The sequence below is a fragment of the Mytilus californianus genome, unplaced genomic scaffold (genome assembly GCF_021869535.1).
Source record: "Mytilus californianus isolate M0D057914Y unplaced genomic scaffold, xbMytCali1.0.p SCAF_1, whole genome shotgun sequence".
Lineage (NCBI taxonomy): Eukaryota > Metazoa > Mollusca > Bivalvia > Mytilida > Mytilidae > Mytilus > Mytilus californianus.
The window spans coordinates 112,752,676-112,774,060 of NW_026262581.1; the positions used below are offsets into that span (position 1 = coordinate 112,752,676).

The 21,385-nt window shown below is 30.6% G+C and overlaps 1 protein-coding gene and 1 long non-coding RNA gene across 4 annotated transcripts in view; one reads left to right on the forward strand and one right to left on the reverse strand.

The window, feature by feature from the left end:
• LOC127711450 (uncharacterized) overlaps positions 1-21,385 on the forward strand; it is a 344,411-nt gene that overhangs the window by 246,823 nt on the left and 76,203 nt on the right. The gene's annotated exons all lie outside the window — the stretch shown is intronic.
• The window catches only part of LOC127711096 (regulator of telomere elongation helicase 1-like), a 46,211-nt gene that overhangs the window by 18,411 nt on the left and 6,415 nt on the right, over positions 1-21,385 (reverse strand). Inside the window, exons 2-20 of one of the 2 annotated variants that reach the window (XM_052217056.1) lie at positions 21,170-21,305; positions 20,451-20,673; positions 18,982-19,066; positions 16,280-16,361; positions 14,914-14,974; positions 14,276-14,360; positions 11,837-11,921; positions 10,469-10,534; positions 9,912-10,068; positions 8,881-8,919; positions 8,216-8,294; positions 7,546-7,646; positions 6,593-6,651; positions 6,203-6,277; positions 5,652-5,736; positions 5,129-5,261; positions 3,575-3,688; positions 2,363-2,403; positions 1,544-1,629 (exon numbers count right to left, since the gene is read on the reverse strand). In XM_052217056.1, coding sequence (XP_052073016.1) covers positions 1,544-1,629; positions 2,363-2,403; positions 3,575-3,688; positions 5,129-5,261; positions 5,652-5,736; positions 6,203-6,277; positions 6,593-6,651; positions 7,546-7,646; positions 8,216-8,294; positions 8,881-8,919; positions 9,912-10,068; positions 10,469-10,534; positions 11,837-11,921; positions 14,276-14,360; positions 14,914-14,974; positions 16,280-16,361; positions 18,982-19,066; positions 20,451-20,673; positions 21,170-21,271 — 1,758 coding nt within the window. In that variant the 5' untranslated portion in view covers positions 21,272-21,305. Of the gene's footprint in view, positions 1-1,543; positions 1,630-2,362; positions 2,404-3,574; positions 3,689-5,128; positions 5,262-5,651; positions 5,737-6,202; positions 6,278-6,592; positions 6,652-7,545; positions 7,647-8,215; positions 8,295-8,880; positions 8,920-9,911; positions 10,069-10,468; positions 10,535-11,836; positions 11,922-14,275; positions 14,361-14,913; positions 14,975-16,279; positions 16,362-18,981; positions 19,067-20,450; positions 20,674-21,169; positions 21,327-21,385 lie in introns of both variants that reach the window. The other variant, XM_052217051.1, reaches the window with a different exon arrangement.

The following is a 21,385-nucleotide window of genomic DNA, read 5'->3' on the forward strand; positions in this document are numbered from 1 at the left end:
TGACCAAATTGCATTTTGTTTTATCAAATCAATCTGTTCAACAGAAATTTTAACTAACTGCTGAAGAAGAACCACAGTCAGGTCATCAAAGTTCTTTTTCAGCTTTTAAATGAAAATCAGCCTGGGATAGTTCCAGTTAAAGGTACAGAAATTTTATTTAAACAATGACAAATATTTCATGGAGAAAATCACTTGTGCATTATTGCAGAATTAAAGCATGTGCAATTTTTGTAAATGAAATGAAAAGTAAATCCATGTGTGATGCACTCTCATATGCAAGATAGTCAACTTATTCAATAATTTTCATATCATGACCAGTCTAATGATAATGACAATATCATCCAGTTCAAATCAAAGGGCAATAGAGGTCAACAGTAGTATCATCTGCATATAAATAGTATGTAGTAACAAGAGGCTCTCAAGAGCCTGAATCGCTCACCTGTATTTCAGAGGAGAAGATTTTAAAATGTTAGCAAACTTGAACAAATTGTGTAAAATTGTCTTTAAAGGGCAATAACTCCTTAAGGGGTCAATTGACAATTTTTGTCATATTAACTTTTTTGTAGATCTTACTTTGCTGACCATTATTGCTGCTTACAGTTTATATATATATCTATAATAATATTCAAAATAATAACAAAAAACTGCAAAATTTTGTTAAAACTACCAATTCGGTGGCAGCAACCCAACAATGGGTTGTTTGATTCATCTGAAAATTTCAGGGCCGATAGATCTTGACCAATTAAACAATTTTACCCCATGTCACATTTGCTCTAAAAGATTTAGTTTTTGAGATATAAGCCAAAAACTGCATTTGACCCTTATGTTCTATTTTTAGCCATGGCGGCCATGTTTGTCGTAGGATCAAAACTTCGGATACAATTTATAAACTAGATACCCTAAGGAACATTAAGTTAAAGTTTGAAGGTATTTGGCCCAGTAGTTTCAGAGGAGAAGATTTTTTAAAAAGTTTACGACGACAGACGACGATGGACGCCAAGTGATGGCATAAGCTCACATGGGGCCCGAAGGGCCCCGGTGAGCTAATAATGATTAATCAAATCATCAATTTTCACCCTTTTGAAGAACTTTCTGCTAATTTTTGTGTGTGATCTTATGGGTGGAAAGGGGTTGCATTGGAAATAAGAAGATAAAGTAGGAATATATTTAACAAAACATCTGGCATGATTTTGGATTTCTTTGATAAAAGTTACATTTTTCAAACATGAAACAAGTATGTCAGAAAGAAAAAAAAATTCATACAAAAAAAATAAAATATACTGAATTCACAAAAATTTGAACATGTAATTGTATATGCATATCCCTTCAAATAAAAAAAATTCAACAAGGATATCATATCTGACATCCTAGCATGAAAAATATGTCACATATATACTTTTGGGGATGACAATCAATGTGGGGTTTCTATTGTTGATTAAATAATTACATGTACATAGATATACAAATACTATCATATGGGACACTTTTACATAATATTTCTGAACATATTAACAATTGACAAGAAAATGCATAACTAACATACCTTCCAATATTCTATACATTTATCCATTACTGGGTAAGAAGGAAAAAATATAAGTAATCCATTTGGAACTATTCTAGCAAAATTCACTAAAAAAGATTAGAAATCTTGTGTTATAGAAAGCAAACATAACATATCTAATTCAATTAAAAAGTACAACAGGAAACATGTTAGTCTGGTAGATAGTTGTCTCATTGGCAATCATACCACATCTCCTTATCGTTATAATGTGGCCTAACACCTTATGAATAATAAAAATCAAAGCAATATGTGCAAAAATCCTGAAGAATAAATAGCCCAAAATCTTTACTTGTAAAATTGAGTAATCAAAGTCTTTCTAAAGATATCAGTTTAGACTAAGGATTTTCAGCAGAATCGGGAATTCTGCTTGAAAATGTTAAGTAAAAAATGTTTTCTGTTTAAAGCAAGGTAGCCTTATGCAATCCATCGAATTAGTCATTTAATAAAATTCTGGGGTCTTTTATGACCCAGCAGATGATTGAAAAAAAAAACATTTGAGAGGACATATTCTTTAGTGTAACCTGCAAAAAATAGCTGACAAGTACGAAAAATAGAAAACATTGGTGTTTTTGTTGGTTAGTTCTTACATTGTGGTATATTTAATGATAAAAACAATTCATACTCAGTACAAAATTATTCAGTCATAATATTTGTTTTTATGACACAATGACACTGCATCAGAAGACAATCAAAGACTTTGTCTGATACAGTATGAAATTCAGGTGTATATGATCTAAATAACCAATAGAATCTTGTTTTCAAAACCAACTTAACAAATCAACCTTTTAAAATGTAACTTACCTATTGAATTTCCCAATGATGATTGGTAACTTGGTGTGTACCTAAATAATGAAAGGAAAAGCAGAAACTATCAAATAGAACAAACTCTTTTGGAAAGGGGACAGACTAAAGGGTGTTTGAAATAGTGTGTATAAAGGAAAAAGGTTGCAGAATACATTTAGCATGCAAAACATTAAAGAACCTTAGTGAGCGCACTCACATACCCCACGTCCCCACATTGTCATTGGAGAAATAAAATAAGTGTAAGAAAAAAAAATTGTATCAGAAAAAAAAAATTGAATCATAATTTCCTGTCAATATGCACATCTACATAGTATGTCCTTATTATCTACACAGTTTCATGAAATTCTGTTGTGTGGTTTGAGAGGAGTTGCAATACAAAAAGTTGCAGTAGTATATTGGGCAAATAAGTTCAAAGGGGCATAACTCCTGGAAAAATTGAATCGTAATTTCCTGTCAATATGCACATCTACGTAGTATGTCCTTATTATCTGAAAAGGTTTCATGAAATTCTGTTGTGTGGTTTGAGAGGAGTTGCGATGACAAAAGGTTGCAGTAGTACATTAAAGTAAATAAGTTCAAAGGGGCGTAACTCCTAGAAAAAGAATTGAATCTTAATTTCCTGTCGATATGCACAACTACATAGTATGTCCTTATTATCTAAAAAGGTTTCGTGAAATTCTGTTGTGTGGTTTGAGAAAAGTTGCGATGACAAGAAATAGGACTGACGGGTCAAAAACATTATACCCTCTGCAACTCGTTGCGTGGGGTATAATTAAAAGAAATTATACAGAACATCTCAGTAAGCAATATATTAATTAAACCTGAAAAATCAAAAGATTGCTTATCATCAAATCAAACCGTGATTAAACATATTGTCTGTGGCTGTCTAGAAATTGAGAACACAAATATTTATGATGTATTCATCCATAAAAAAAAGTACATTGTAATATAAAATAAATTTTCATGGACTGAAATTCCATCAAAGGTAGGTTAAACAGAATAAAACCAGAATAACAAACACAGAGCAACACATGAATAAATGAGTTCTCTGGAAAATTGGTTTGATAAGCACAGTCAAACTAGATATGAGATTATCTTTTGTTTGACAGCAACATAGAAATAATTTTAAATAGATCTATTAAATAAAAACAACTGGGTGTTGTACAAAATAAACATACTCTAATTTTGGACATATATTATTCCACCCACCTTGTTTCAAAGTTGGAATTAAGAGTTACACCATCTGGTCCTTTATTCACAGTTCCTATCCAAACCTGGTGTTTTTCTATCACATGTGGGTTTTCTAATGTCACTGGAAATGGTCTAAAATGAAAGGATATATTAATACTAAAATATTTTACAGAAGCATCATGGGTGTATAAGCTTAGTTGTGATCTTTTTGGATTTGTAGTAGAGAAAAAAGTTTGTACACTGTACAGTATCCTGTAAATTTATGAAATGATTGAAAAAAATCTGTCTGAATGTCAGTCTATTACTTACTGATGTAACCTTGACATCTGAAAAAGTAACCTTAAAATCAATAGGTGTCTTTAACACCTAAGGGCACATTATTCACCAGAGATATGTGAAGATATGATTTATGGCTAAAAAGATATTGTAACAAAACAATTATTTTCCCTAAATTTCAGTCTAATTATATGAATTGTGATCCTTAACTTTGACTCATTGACCAAAAAATCAATAGTAGTCTTTTTCAATACACCTTATCGCTATTTGTCCGCCATTACTGATCATCAGAAAAGTTTCCATAAAATTTTGACTTCATAATAGAAAATATCTGACGCCACAATGAAAAAGAGATTATTGTATGACGTCAATAGTTCAAGCAGTGCAGATTCTCAGGTCAAGCGGCGCAGATTTCCAAAAAGCAATAAGGTTTTATCAAAGGGGCATCTACAGATAAATTTGATGAAGGTTGGACATATAATTCAAAAGATATCTAGAAACAAAAATTGTTGCCCCAATTTCAGTCTATCAATTGCTCGTGTGAACTTTGACCTTAGAATCTCAAAATCAATAGGGCCATTTTACATCCCATGAGGTATTATCAAATTTTGGTAATGGTTGGAAATATGGTTATAAAGATAATCTCTGTAACCAAATTTTGCCCTAATTATAGTCTATCAATAGTGCCGACACTGACCTTTGACCTATTGACCCTAACATCGAAAAGGATCTTTTTCATCTCATGGGACATTATCAAACAAGTCTGGTAAAAGTTTGATACATGGTACAAAAGAGAATAATCAGATATAAAAATTTTGTCGAAAATTTCTGTTTATATATAGCTACTGTGACCTTGACATTTGACCTGTTGAAAACTAAAGCAATTGAGGTCTTCCTCACACCATGATAATTTCAAACCAGGTTTGGTTAATATATTTTTTTGGCTCAAAATATTTTGTCCATCTGCTAGGACAGCTGGATGCAATTCATCCTAGTATAAGCTGATTTTGATTTGATTTCAACTAGGCTAAAAGTAATAAGCTTCTCAGACCAATTTTAGAAATTTTTTGATGAGACAAGGAGGCATCTTTTTTTCCTACATGGCATGAAATAAACATCACATATCATGAAGTTATTACCTTTTTCAATACTCTGCTTAATAAAATTGGATATTGAAAAATTATGTGATCTGTTTTAATTCTTCGAACACTTGCAACCCCTGCTATTTTTAAAATCATATATATATTTATAAAGTCAGATTGATTTAGGTGAACTATTTATAAAAACAATTCTTACATTTGCATCTCAAGAGTAAAAGATGACAGTGGAGACAAAGTTCCACTGGTTAATATAATACATTTAATGCCATGCGCCATCAAGTCTACCATGCTGTGTCCAGGACTAAAACACCAATAGCTTAAAGTTTTCCCTGTATATAAAAGTATGCAAAATATTAAACAGAAAAATGCAAGTAGGTAAGTAAATTTGATAAATCCAAAACTTTCCTTGCCTTTTTCCACTCATGAAAATGAAAACTGATCATATTATAATCTTTGAAGTTTCATATAACTAGAGCTGAAAGCAATTTAAATCTTTTGCTAGGTGACGACAATCAAATTCAAAAAAATTCTAAACTATAGACTTTATCATTCTGTTTCAAGAAACAAAAATTGGAGTAAAGGTTAGTGTTGCAAAAATAACTGGTAAAAGAACATTGAATTAAAACTATCAATCATATTTAAATTTGCAATTTATTAAAGATGTGACATGATTTGGTTTGAGAAATCCAAGACTTTACCATAAAAATTAAGGTCTTTACCTGTTTTATCAGATGTACTGCTATTACTAGCCCAACTTGTTATCTTTCCAAATTTTTTATTAGGCTCAGTCTTCTGAATGTGGACCTATTGATAAAGCAAAAATATTTATATAATTACTGAAATAAATTTTAGAAAATTCTAGCGTTCTTAGACAAACTATGCATTCAATAATATTGAACTAATTTATGCTTTTCCCTGATGTTTTAGCCTTATTACTTTTCTATGCATTAAACTTTCATTTGTTCATAAATCATACAGCAATACAAAAAGTGCCCTAAAATACTTGTAGATTATCAATGAAAATACTACTTGATATGACAAGATTAGATAACATAGCAGTTAAATAATCTTGCTCTTTCAAAAACCATAATCTATACGTAAAATGTCAGATATGTCTCTTATTGTGTATCTACAACATAACGTAAATAAATGAGAGTGACTTTCTAATGGAAGGATGTTATGATAAAACACGTGAACTATGAAATATAGATCATACAATCTTCTTCCTATGGCACATGGTCAAACTCTCAATAATATTGTTATAGAATACCTTATATGATTTAGCTAATTCAGCCATATGTAACTGCATGCTCCCTCCATCTGATAAATCTCGACAAAATATTATCTGAAATAAAATCAAACATACATAGTACAATCATAATGTTCATTATAAATATGCATTAAAATAAAGACCAAATATGTTTGTATTCTCTGTTTCTATTGGCGTAAACAGATACGGCAGCATGATAACAGCAAAAAGAACTTTCATGTCAGCAATTCTTTCTTCTAAATATTTTTTGGCAAATTCTGGTTGTTATTTTGAATGTGGCCAATTTGAATAAAAAATGTTTTGATAGACATATTGTCCACCAAAAGAAATCTTGTAAATCATCTGTATAATTACTGTTGAGTAAAGACAAAGGTATAATTATAGACTTACCTTGAGTATATCACAGACTTTTGTAAGACCAGCTCCCTTTGTACTGAATCCAGTCAGTGCTTAAAATGAAAAAAAAAATTGCCTTAAATGGTATAAAAGGATGTTTGAAATAAAAAAGAAATACAATTCACCAGTGCACTATCTTTTCAATGTCAAACAAACACAAGATAAAAACAAAAACAAAAACAAAAACAGCTGTTATTAAATATGAGGGGATGAACAGGGGGCCCCTGATTCCCACTTCCCAACCCCTGAACTCCCACTCCCATCCCCATTACTATCAAACGAAAATTGTTCAAAAATATTTTCCAACAATATTCATTATTTTTACTCGTTCTCGACCCCCTGATTACCACTTCCCTTCCCCCTGACTTCTGCTTCTCTGTCTCTCATTCCCATGTTCCCTTACCCCTGTCCATATTGTGTCTACACTAGGGCTTCCAAAAAACAAAATTTAAGCCAGCTGGACATTTTTTTAATTCCGTTTATTATTTCTTTAAGACTTTGTAACTGAAGGCAATCAATGTAATCATTGGTGAATCAAGGATATTCAGACAATAAAAAAACAAGAAAATGATTACTTCATACCATGGATGTGAATTCTGTGAACTAAAAAATAAAATCCATGTATTTTTGTCAAGTATCATCAAGTTTAAGTCTATCTCTCCACGTTATAAGTGACATGGTAAAATTTATTTTATTTTTAGACATCATAAGTAGAAAATATGACAATTGATACAACTTGTAACAAAATACAAAATTGAATTCAGAGCTTACAATCTCTTTATTAATTGACAAAATACCCTCCGAATCATGTTTTGAAATAACATTTCGGACATTTTGTTCATTTGCAGTTCATTTACATTATATCTATTTCAAAATCATAATCAACACAATTTAACACTATGGTCAACTTAATTATCATCTTAATAAATAATTTTCCTTATACATACCATCTTGAGAAACATAATTTATTATCTTGTCCAGCAATTCAATTAAAAAGTTCTTAGTATCAAAGCCAATAGACACACTTCTCAAAAGTTCAAAAATAAACCTGTGAAAAAAAACCAACAACATGTAAAGATACTGAATCTGGACATCAAAGGCACAAGGTTCAGTTCCTCGTCGTTATTTCTTGCAATAACTGTAAACTGTAGGCTGAGCAATCGCAAGCAAAATAAAATGACAATTTATCACATATAAGATTTCACTGAAACCGAATCATTATCAACAAGAATATTTGTGTATAATAGGTGTTATGCCCTGCAAAATAACATATTATAAAAGGCTAGTTATACCATCATAAATAAATCTCTCTGTTTCTTCAATTACATTTACAGCACCATCAATTCAAAAAAGTTCATTTGTTTGACATTAATTTGATATTGTTGTTAACTTCGTACATTCTTTGATAGACTTTCACATTAGTATCACTTTTACTTCACATCAAACTATCTTGAAGTTTTACATTCAATGATAATATAATCGTTAAAGGATAGTTTTCATTTTGTGTTTTACAGTTTTAGTCATAACTACAGAATTAACTTGTTCCATGTTTATGGATAGAAAAGTCACATATAACAATAGTTCACCATTTAGAAAGACAAAATGAAGAGAACTCACATGCCAGGTTTCGTGACTCCTTTACCATTACTGGGAACTGGAATTTCATCTATTTTATTTTCTAAATCTTTCAATGTGGCTAAAATAAAACAAACAAACTGAATATACTATTTTATACTTTACAAAAAATCCCTACTTTCCCTCGACCTATAGTACATCTTTAAAAAATTTGACAAAATTGCAATTTGTCAGAAATTATACCAAATTGAAGTGAAGTCAAATCTAATAGGATTTAAGTATGCCTTCCTTTTACTCATGTACTACTAACATTGATGATTTGACTGTGGCTCTCCTAAATCAGTCTGGTAAAATTACAGATCTGTTGTAGTTTGATTTAAACTGTAAAGTTGCAAGAATATTGATTAAACATTGTATGATTTTGGTTGTAACTCATAAATTTGTGTAGTGAATGATCATTTGTGTCTGGTCAGTGTTTATACATGTCAATGTATTATCCATTTCACATATTGCTTTAGAAGAAATGTGAGCTTCATATCCTTTCATATAACTATTCCTTTTAATAATATAAAAAAATATATTTGCATATTTGCTACTAAATCTCAGTCATCTATTTGTATTTCTAACTAATTCTATCATGACTGCCATGTCAATTTCTTTAATTCATTAACAATGTGTTTTTTTATGATTTAAAATGTTTTAACTACCTTTTAACCGCAGAAGATCTTCTAGAGTAAATTCTGGTTCTGCAATAAATGACAAAAAGTATGAAATAACATGTTAAATTGACAATTTAACCTCAGAAGACCACTTTACTGTGTACAAAGAGGTAGGGATGAGTCTCCTGAATAGGTCACTATTTTAAGCTTCATAATATATGATAAGGTCCAGAGATTTATATTACATATATGATAGGTTGCTAATTGAATCATAAGTATCTTTAACTACTGAATCAGATGTTAGTACTTAATAAAGATGTGATTTAAAAAAAAAAACAGTCGAGAATGCTTCAGATATTTGTCTCAAATCTATTTTTAACCCAAGGAAAAGTGTAATGTAGGTCTATTTTGGTAAACAATATATGATAAGGTATGTATTTTTAAGTATTCAAAATATATGAAAAGGCTGGGGAACTGAATGTCTCAGTTGCTCATTCCTACCACTAAGGATTGTTGTTCAGTCACAAGCTGGAATATTTTTTGATATTTGATTTCTTGGATTACTTTGAATTTTAAACGGAAATAAAGTAGAAAATGAAAGGAATTTAATTTTACTACACACTCTCAATTCTCAATTTCTACATTATTGGCAGCATCTTGTAAACACAAATTGATGTATGGTGACAGAGAAATGAAATTATCAGATTAATATAATTACAATTTGTATTTCACTGGGAAATCACATTATCTATCACTACAACCAATGTAATAAAAGAAAATATTCAGTAACCATGTTGGTTACACAGCATTTGACATTCATTTCACTCCCTAAATGAATAATTTATCTGGTTTATATTTTTAATGTATGCTTTTTATTCCCAAATACAAAAATATATCATGATAAATTTCTGACCTAGGTTAGAAAAGCCATGCATTATATCTTTCAACAACCAGTCATAGAAGTTTATTAAGGTTTTTGAAGTATTTTCAGTAAGAGAGAAGTTCAGAAGATATAGCATTATATTAAATTGGTTTTTTCCCCATAAGCACTTTACAAGTTTTAAAAGAAAATCCCTTACCAGGCATAGTTGAGGAATCTGTCATTTCTACCAAACTTTGATCTTCATGTTTTGTCAATTCATATATTTTTTCTGAGAGCTTTGCAAGTTCTTCAATGGCTGTTGCTAAATCAGTGGAGGTTAAATCAAAGGAAGAACTATCCTCACAAATCTTTTCCTGAAAGGGAATTTGTAGTTCTTATCAATTTCTGTGTTAAAATATTACAGTGTGAACTGCCATATGAAATGGTAAAAAATATTTTGACACTTATTTGTTTAAATTAATTAATTCATTTCAAATAAACGTTTTGAATAAAAATCAAAATCACTTGATATTACTGCTTTATTTATATATATACTGGATATTAATATAAGTCATGCAAAATTGTGTGACATCTGTTCCAAATTTTTGTTAAAATACTAAGCGTTATCTAGAGATATAATGTACAGAATCCACCAATCTGAATAAAGACAATTTCTCCAAAAAGTGTTAATCACAAACCAAACCCTCTTATAACTTTATAATCATTTTTTAAGATCTGACATAGTCCAATTAAACAGATATATTTTCACCTTACCAAATTATGAGCTTCATCAAAGATGACAATATTGCCTTGAAGTTCAACACCGTGAGCTTTCCTTGACTGAAAAAGTGAGTATAACAGCTAAAAATTCTTGAGCAGAATTTCTCTCATCAAAGAGTACTGGTACACATAGGCATATTATGCTAAATAATGTCTGTTCATTAAACCCTGTTTCATAAATTAATATGATAGTTATATACATGTTTTGAAAACATTATACAGGGAAAAGTAATTATCATGTGAATAGAGAGAAAACTGAATGACAGAATTTTGAAAGAAATATGAGAAGATAGCTCTTATAAAATAAAACAATAAATGGAGTCACTGTACAATTTTAAGCTATAATACAAAATAGAAAAATTTACTATAAATTCCTTTTTAAAGTAAAATTATCTGAGTTATCTCCCCTTATAAAGCAAAACTTGTTTTTCTTTTTTTTAATCAATCAATCAAATAATATTCTGTATTTGTAAAAACAGTAGTAATAAAAATATTAAATCACATAACTTTCTTCATTTACATAAAATAGTCTTACAAATGAATTGTATTCCTGCTTCAAAATTTGCCTATTTCAATAATAAACTGTTAACACTGAGTTTTGCTCGCCTATTTGTTATTTTGATAATGCAAATGTTGAAATTAAAATAACAATACTTTAACATGTAAGTTATGCAAATATTCAAAGTCAATGAACCATGACTAAAGGTACAGGGCTAAACAATCTCCATGGAAATGAGATGTGCCAATGCTAATACAACTGCATACCAAATACCATTGACTTTTCATAAGTCGTACCCTTTACAGAAACCTAAACACAAACATTAACTTGTAAACTAAGCAAAAGTTTCAAAGTCAATAGACCATGACTGAAGGGGCGGGGCCAAGTAATCTTCATGGAAATGAGATATGCCAATGCTTATACAACTGCATACCAAATATCATTGACCTACCACTAGTGGTTCCCCATAAACTGACCTCATCACAAACTAATACATGAAAACTAAGCAAAGTTTCAAAGTCAATAAACCATGACTGAGGGGGTGGGGCCAAATAATCTCCATGGTAATGATATGTGCCAATGCTAATTCAACTGCATACCAAATATCATTAACCTACCACTAGTGGTTCACCATAAACTAGACCTAATTACAAACTAAAACATTGTTGACGATGCCGCCGCCGCTGACGCCGGAAACAGCATACCTATGTCTCGTTTTGACTCTGTCAAGGCGAGACAAAAATTAAGGCAGATTTGTTTTCTGCTATTTTACCATTCACGTTGGTGAAAGACCAACATACATAAAACACCAACTACATTATTGCATGATTCTTTAAATATTTTCACATGAACACAGAACTTACTTTTGGATCCAGTAAATAATTGTATGGCATAAATATAATATCTGCATCATTCTTTAACTCTCTAGCCAAGTAGTATGGACATACTCTACAAGTAGAATGTATAAAAGGTGGTTTACACTAAGCTGGGAACAGTATATCTAACGGGAAATGAATCTGATACGCTTTTCAGTATAAAATTGATAAAATCTCGGACTCCCCGAGACTTCCCAAGATTTACGGATTTTGGTAGCGTCTGACTGAAAAACTATCAGAACTGCTCAACAAATAAACCACATAACTCTAATTGTAAATAAATACAAGTTTTATCATTTGGTAGATATATTTTGTCATATAAAATTACCAAAATAAGTTTGATTTATTTGATGTGAAGTGTTTTATAATAGTTTGGGAATTTGTAAATCATCGCGACAATGGCCGCCATTTTTTTATTACCTGGTTTGCATTCTGCACAATTCTGTGATGAAATGCTTGCGATTTTAACAAATTTGAAGTGACAGAATACAAGTTTGATACACTAGCATCACTATAAAACTAGTTTGAATGACATTTTATTGATAATATCAGAAATTATTAGGATAATAGCGAGTCCGTTTTTAACACATGTCCGTTTCTGTATCGTATCTTTATTAACTATGGCACGACGATAAAATCGACTACAATCAGGTAGTGTCAAGTCCCGTCAATATATATGTTCCTGCACTAAGTGACAATTTAATTACCGTAGATACTCGCCTAATAGTCGATCCTACTATAAGTCAGGGTCCCTTTTCAGCTCCAAATTCTAAGGATTTAGTCTTGACCCTCGTATAAGTCGGACAAAATTTGGGCATTTTTTTTTTTCAGCTGACAGTAACTGAACGCCGGTAAAACCAATGCAAATCCAGGAATAATATTCATTTCTGCATTAATGTTTGTTTGGTTTGAATTTAGTTGATGCTCATCATGATAATTTATATTGCTGTTAATAATAAAGATGTATTCATTTCTCTTGTTTTGTTCGCTGTTCAAATGTCAGATTAGCCATGTGTTGTTTACGTAATGCATCAATGATTTTGTAGGGTATGACTAACAACCTATTGTTTGAGAAAAGCGAATATAAACCAATATGAACCTGAAAAATTTAAAGTCAATCAACACTTGATGAAAATATTTTTCACAGCATACATAACTCGGTGTTAAATGAGCATGAACACTTCATAATTCTTATTATATTGTGATGATTAAAGGATTAAAAAAATTAAGTGAAGCTAATCAATATATTAAAATAACTAACTCCAACTCATTAGTGTCATCTGTTTACCTATCACTGATAGTTTTCACACCTTTAGTGAATACAACTCTTTGTCTCTTAATGGGGTTATCAATGGATTATATTGGCTTGTCAATCAATTTTGTAATTTTTGTTTACCTGAGACACTATAATGAATAATATTTTGATTTTGGGAATGAATCTTAAAATTATTTTTTGATTATTATATGATTTATAAGCATTGAATTGATATCATGATATCACAATAATGACACAATAACTCCGCTGAAAACATCCTTTCACATATTTGGTACATTGTTATCTCCTTTTCATTTTTGGTTCTTGGCTCTTCTTTTGGGTTTATAGGAAAACCATGTGACCATGAAAATCAATACACAAACCAGAAACAGTAGAATTTCAACACGAATTTGCAGAAAATGTTTACCAAAGAACAAATAAAACACAAAGACAGTATTGAAGTCATTTATTTTCAACAAAAACTTTTTATTTATTGATTTATGTAGGTTTGGCAATCAAAAACGTAGTTTTGACCAGGAAATTCACTCCTGACCACTTTTCTCAAGCTTGGATTTTTCCTCTGGTCGCTAGATCTCGTCTATTAGTCGGCCCCCCTCTCTGGATTATGAATTTTACTCCCAATTTTCCGACTAATAAGCGAGTAGGAACGGTAATTAAAAGATATGACAGAACATCAACAAAAACAAAATTCTACCTTAACCAAACATGATTTGTTAAACTGTTGATTATACCATTGCTGCTCGTTTACTTGAAAGAGAAAATGTAATCATTTAGTACTAATATTTGAAATTTTGTATGAAAAAAGAGAACATGCCTTTACCAGATCAAATCTTTTATTCTGAATAAAAGAAAATTAATTGTGTATGGATATAATAACAGAAGTTATGACTTACTATGAACAAAAGCTGAAAATAGGGATCTTGAAATACTATGAAACACGCATTCTTCATACAGAAGATGAATTTATCCTACAAATCAAGACAGCAAATACATACAAGACTCCCTTTTAAGACCATAATGTCCCTAGAAATCAAGTAGTCATAACTGTTACACTTTTAATTCTAGTGTATCATCAAGGATGTATATATTAGGGTAAAAAAAATAAATATACATATATATATCATTATTAACAAAATAAATGGAATTCTCACCTCTGTTTTTCACCATAAGTAACCATATCCTCTATGTCAATAACGTTTCCTATCAATGAACGTGCATCACTGTTTTTCTTTATATCTGGAAAAATATTTCAAAAGATAAATTAGTGCATTTCAAACCCTTTGAAGATATGTATAGAGATGAATATGAAGATCATTATTAAAAGCTTAAATATTCCTCAATGTTTGAAATCTCTGTATAATCTAACTCAAACTTAAAAATTTCACTTGATGCTGGAAATAAATAAATGTCATGTTTTTAAGATTTTTACTTAAGTTTAGAAATGTAATATAAAACCACTGTTCATCAAGCATGGTGTTCTTTAATAATATTTTTTTGGTAAACTGTACTTTTTAGTGAGAGAAAGATCATGTTGGGTCGTGAAATTAACAAATTTGAAGACTGGATTGTATTTCTGCTCTTCATCTGGTATATTTAATTATATAAGTAATGAACTATGTTTGAGTGTCCCATAATCAAAGTTTTATGAAAGTTGCCATTCCATGGTTAAAGCTATAACTTGAAAAGTCTAAATAAACAGGACTGAAAATAAGGCTGTCAATTCAGCAGCAAACATTGTGTACTTCGAAAAAAACACATCACTGAACATTTGATCAAATCACAAACATACCTTCCAATCTGTTATACATGTGACATGTCCTAGCACTGACTTTTGCTCTACACATGTGAACCTGGAAGCAATAACATCAGTAACAATAATTCACAAATATGTGCTTTCTTGTACATGTGTATCAGCCATTGAGTATTACATAACATAAAACCATTTTGAAGTTATCATAAAACCAGCATTTATTGAACATGATTAATCTATCTCTTATGAAAATTTGAGGATAATAAGTTATTCAAGTGCAACTAAGTAGAACTGTTTTGGTGGACTAAAACTTATGTCTCCCCTTAATAGCTAGATGGATGGATGGATGGCTATTTAATGTCCAGTGGCAAATAAAGTGAATATTCAGAATGAGAATGTTAATGAGATATGAATATGAACACTGCTTTGTTATGACTAACAGTCCACAGAAAGACATCCTACATGCCAATTTTAATTCAAATATTATTTTTTTCATGAACTACCATTGCCCCCATTATCTTTTGGTTCTGCATAAAGAAGGACAACAAATCCTCATTGATATACAAATTCTAGATGTCTTTTTGGTTGTTGTTGGTTTGCTGTCTCATTGATAAATGATTTTCTTCCCTATTAATATTTTCTCTCTCATGTACATGCATTGACTGTTCATTATTCTATAACACTGATTCTATCTATCATTTTATTGCCATCATAACCATTGATTGGCATGGGTCAATGATTGGTAATAAAGAATTTCTATTCCTTTACCAACATCTCCTTTTATTCAAACATAATAAGGTTCTTAGGGAATCAAAATATGCCTCTTTTATCACTCAAAAAAAAAGAACTGTTACTTCATAATCTGAAGGCATTTGTAAATTTGCAAAGTAGCTTCAGTCAAATAAGAAAAAACAAATGTAAAAAGTTTTAAGATTGATAGACTGGCAACTGATTCAGACTGATGACTACTGTATATATGGCCACTTATCTTTGGGCTAAGATCAATTTTTAAAAATCTAAGAAATATGAGATATGAAAAAAGAGTTGTAGATTTTCCATGTGGCTTTTATTCAAAAGAATATTTGAAGTGTACAATTAAAATGTTTTTCCAGATAATACCAATAAGCTATTGCACCATTCTCTACATATTTATCAGTATGTAATGGTAGTTGGTAACGCTCAATTTGTAAAACTTGTCTAAGGGTTGCTCCATCAAAACAAATATGGGACCCACAGAAGGCACTTTGAAACCTCCACTATAGATTGGTGTCAAGTACAGTGTAAATATAATTGAAATTCTATATTTGCCTTAATAGGTTTCCCCATTTTGAAAGTATCTCCCCTGTGTACCATGTATGTTTAAATAGAACAGCCTTAAGTTATTTTAATGAACTTTTTGACCTACTTTATTGGAATTATTAGGTTCCTTTCTAACTTGCTCCTGGATACAAAGCTGCTCTCTAGATCCTATTACACTCACTTTAACACTAAAATATAACAGGTCTCACATGTAATTTAATACCTGAATTTTCATTGTTTCAACATCATACTAAAAATTATAAAATATATTCAAAGAAAAATGAACAAGGTAAGGGGTTTAACCACACTTTTCATGACCCACCCAGGGTAACCCCATTAACTTTTTACTCTGAAATAAAATTATCATAAAACATGAATTCTCCTGAAAATGATCACCATTGCATTAATATAACAAAAACATGTGTCCATAGAACATACATGTACCTAACTCGCACTATCACATTTCCATGTTGAGTAATGTGGGCCAATCCATTTACATGTATTTTGCAGATATTTTCAAAAGTTTACACCATAAATAACATGTGTACTGTGTTTCAAGTTCATGTGTGAACACAACTTCATAGTAACCTACCTTAAACAAAAAGTATAACATGATAAGAGATGGATGGACAAACAGACCATTAAACATAATGCCCATTCTATCTTAGGCAGGACATAAAATTGCATTTATTACTTTAATATTTGAAAGAGATTCACATTTTAACTCTTTTTCTGCATTGAATCATTGTTTTATACTTCTATAATTTCCATTTAAATGTATTGAAACCTTTCATGACCATATTAAACATCTAACATACTATTGAGGTCAAGAGTTGTGTACTAGGTTGTGTAATAAGTGTTTTTTACATGTAAATGATAAGTAAGGTCAAGATGCAGGGTTATATAAACAGAGAACACGCATATATATATATATTTATATAATAATAAACTGTTATCACAGAGATATGTCTGGCCCTTTTGTAATTTTGATTATGCAAATGTTGAAATTTAAATAGCAATACTTTAACATGTTTCATAAGTTATGCAAATATTCAAAGTCAATGAACCATGACTGAGGTACATGGCTAAACAATCTCCATGTAAATGAGATGTGCCAAAGCTAATACAACTGCATACCAAATACCATTGACTTATTATAAGTCGTTTCCTTTAAACAAACCTAAACACAAACACTTACTTGTAAACTATGTAAAAGTTTCAAATTCAATGAACCATGAAGAGGGGGTGGGGCTATATAATCTCCATGGAAACGATACTTGCAAATGCCAATAAATTTGCATACCAAATATCGTTGACTTAACATTAGCAGTTCATCTTAAACTGATCTAATCACAAACTAATACATGTAAACTAAGCAAAAGTTTCTAATTCATGTTACCTAAGTTAAAGTCAATAGACCATGAACAAACATACAGACTTTTCTACCAAGAAATTTGTTTTGCATGCACACGTATAAAAATTGCGGTTTTTATCCAACGCAATCATAGGTTTGAACGTTGTTTTCAATTTAGACTTGTTTATATTTTTTCGTTTGGGCTTGTATTATATTTGCCTTCGGGTTTATATGATCCGTTCATCCTATTTCCACTCTTCAAAATTCAAGTCTATCCTAAATTGAGGTAAATTATATGGCCTTCCAAATACCGTTTCGATTCCTAACATCAATGAAGAGACATTAATTGTCGAAATCCAGATATGGTGTACTAATTTTTGCACCTTTTGTTTGCAGTATACCATCTTTTCCGCAAGTTTATTGTTTTCTGTTTGGTATTAAATTAATAGTTAAGGTTCATTTTGTTACATCTGGTGATCCCTTTATTTGGCAATCGCCAATGGCAGTCAGCAGGGTTTAAGAACATCCGTTGTTTGACCTGCTAGTCAAATGCGTTTTGTTAAAATATACTTTTTCACTTTTTTGGTCTTTTTGAAAATGTTGTTTGTGCTGTATTTAGACCCTTCTACCAAGAAATTTGTTTTGCATGCACAGGTATAAAATTGCGGTTTTTATCCAACGCAATCATAGGTTTGAACGTTGTTTTCAATTTAGACTTGTTTATTTATATATATATATATATATATATATTATCTGTTAATTGATATAGACAATGAGTAATTGCATTATAAATTTACTGAAGCTAGATCAGAGATGTTAGACAATTATGTCAGAAGTATGGTAGTTCGTTCAACAATGCCATGTAAAATAAATTTTCTATTTCTCAGACACCACCATGTCAGCCAAAAACAAGCCGCTGGCTTGCATTCATTGCCAAACCAAAATAAATAAAATCTGTATTGATAAAATTTTACTGCTTTCAAACTAGTCAAAGAAGGTTAATACCTTTACTAATTGTGGTAATAAAGCATGAGTTACCTTCATCGTAGGAACATGAAAATGAAAACGGCTGCAATATATTGAAGGACAAGAACATTGACAAAGCCTAGAACATTATTGCATTCATGACTTCCTGTCCGACCACATAGTATGTCAATCTTTATTGTAATTTATCCATACATTTAATTGATACATATAACAATGACCAAACTAGCAAGCAAATTGACAAAATTTATGACACACATACTTGAATATAAACAGCTCTAAGGATATAACCCAAATGTTTCAGTTCATTTGTGAATATTTACATAGACATGGGAGGTAACTGGTATGTAAGTTTAGTGGTGAACATAGCTGCATCTTAGTTTATTATGTGATGCCTTAGTAAAAATGTGTTCCTTTCTTTCTTAAAACCATATATGTAGTAGATTTAACTTTGCTTTATTCCTACAAACCTGTTGTATGCTGTTCTTTTTAACTCTTGTACAGCTTGATTCAGCTGTGAATGAGTTCTGGATGCATATATTATTTTTGGCACAGCTAAAAGGAAAGAATGGTTACAATTTTATAATAATTTATTCTGTTAGGGAAATTGTACAAATATCTTTCCATTCATTACATAACAAATGTTGTATGAAATTCTTGTTTTGGATCTTTTTGAATACTCAAATGTATTTGTAATTTCATACAGCTACATAATTGTGTTGTTGTTGATGAAAAAAATCTAAAAACATAGACAATCATTGATTACAAAGGTGGCCTTGATTAATCTCAATGTGAAAGGGCTAAATTGAAGATCACAATTAAAGTTACTGTGAGCAAAATGACACCCTCCCCAGCCACCACATAAAGCAATGACAAGGTCTATGATTTGCTTAGTAAAAAATAATTGGAATAAAAGAACAAAATTGGTGATGCACAATGGCATTATATATGTTTAAAATTCTGAGAGAAAGTTTCAATAAATTTGAATAAGGGGTATTTGAAAAGAAGTGGATAAAATGTGGACTGAAGTGTGAAGATATGACAAAGTCAATGTGTCATGCCAAGGTAAACCTCATAAATCATTTAAATGAAAGAATGAAATATGAGATGAAAGATTACATCACGTGAGTAAGATTTTGTTACCATTATATATACATTTAAAAAAAAACAAACTCATGATCAATATCTATAGGCAACACAAAAAAAATCAAGACAACTGTTGAATCTCAGAATGAACAAAGGACAATATGACAATACAAAAGACATAGTAACACTTTGGGGAGGATAGCAATATTTGAGAACTTATCTCAAATGATGATTTCACAGTCATTGAAACATGAAAAGTATGTAGTAGTCGGCATCATAGGAGGATGTTATACCATTGACAATGCTTTATGAAGATCTATCCTTACACATGTTTTAATACTGTAACTCTCTTAGTATTAACAAAATACTGACCCCCTGTATGGAGGGTGGAAATAATACCCCATTTACCGGTAGATGCATCTTATACAAAATTAAATTACTGAAGAGGTGTATCTTAGAAATTATTTAAAATGTTAAACTTCAACTTATTCAATGAAGCATAAATATGAGTTTAAACCACACATTTTTGGTTGGAGACCTTTATACAACTCTAGATACATCTTCAGAAAAGTAGTATTATTGTTTGTAAGTATCTTAACTGTGTGTAATATACATATAGGTCAGCAACTTTTAGTTGAAGGCTATATAATACTACCCTTGATGCGTCCATAGTTAGATGAAGTTCTATGTACTAGTAGGCTGCTATTGATATAAAGCCAGATTTGAGTTAAAGCAGGTGAATATTGGTTATTTGAACTTTATCTTGTGTCATGAAAATCAGTGTCTCCAAAATTCTGTCTTAAATTTGACCTTTCTATCATAAAAATTGTAACCAGTCAAAATTATTAATTACCAAATTCACTTCCTCCCCATGTCAATCCTGTTGAAGATTGTAAACTTTTACTAAGTTTTTCTACATCTTGTTGTATATTCTGTTCTCCCATAATAGAAGCAATAGAGACCTGTCGATTCAGCTCTGTCTGGGCCTTTCTGGACTCCAGCCATGCAAGTGTAGAACAAAGTAAACACAATGTTTTCCCAGTTCCTGTTGGACTTTCCAGGATACCATTAACATTCTGCAAATAATTACATACATAGCAATCCATTTATTTTACATAACAATCATGATAATGTAGATTCAAATAGTTTTTTTCCACATCTTTTTAACTTTCACTGCCTCAATTCCATTTGCTCTTAGTAGTGCATTCTTTTTGTAATTCTATCACATTTAAATTTCACTGCCTAAATTCCATTTGCTCTTAGTAGTACATTCTTTTTGTAATTCTATCACATTTTTAACCTTCTTGTTACTTTTTTAATTGCAGATAATTCATTTTCACAAAAGTGATGCATCTTTAATTATTGTAAAATTTGAAATGTAATGTGCATTACAAAAAGGTTTTGAATAGCTGATTTACAAATCATCAGGAACTGTTTATAATAATAGGGATTGAACCCTTGTATTGACATTTAGACTAAGAACAATCACAAAATAAACTATTGATCAGGAAGGTTTAAATCAGGGCAATCTTTGAGAAATATATATAAAAATAGTTTATATTTAATATATACCTTTTGCAAGGATTCCATTACTTTTTCCATATAGGTAACTTGGCAAGGGTAAGGTTCAAATGGAAAGCTGACCTGTACCCCACTTATATTTAACAATGGCATAGTTCTGCTTACTTTGTACAACTACATTAACATGCTGAAATAACTTTTAGAGAACCTGAAAAACATTCAACAACAATATGTATTTATTGCCAAGAGCAATATGATTTTTCTTGT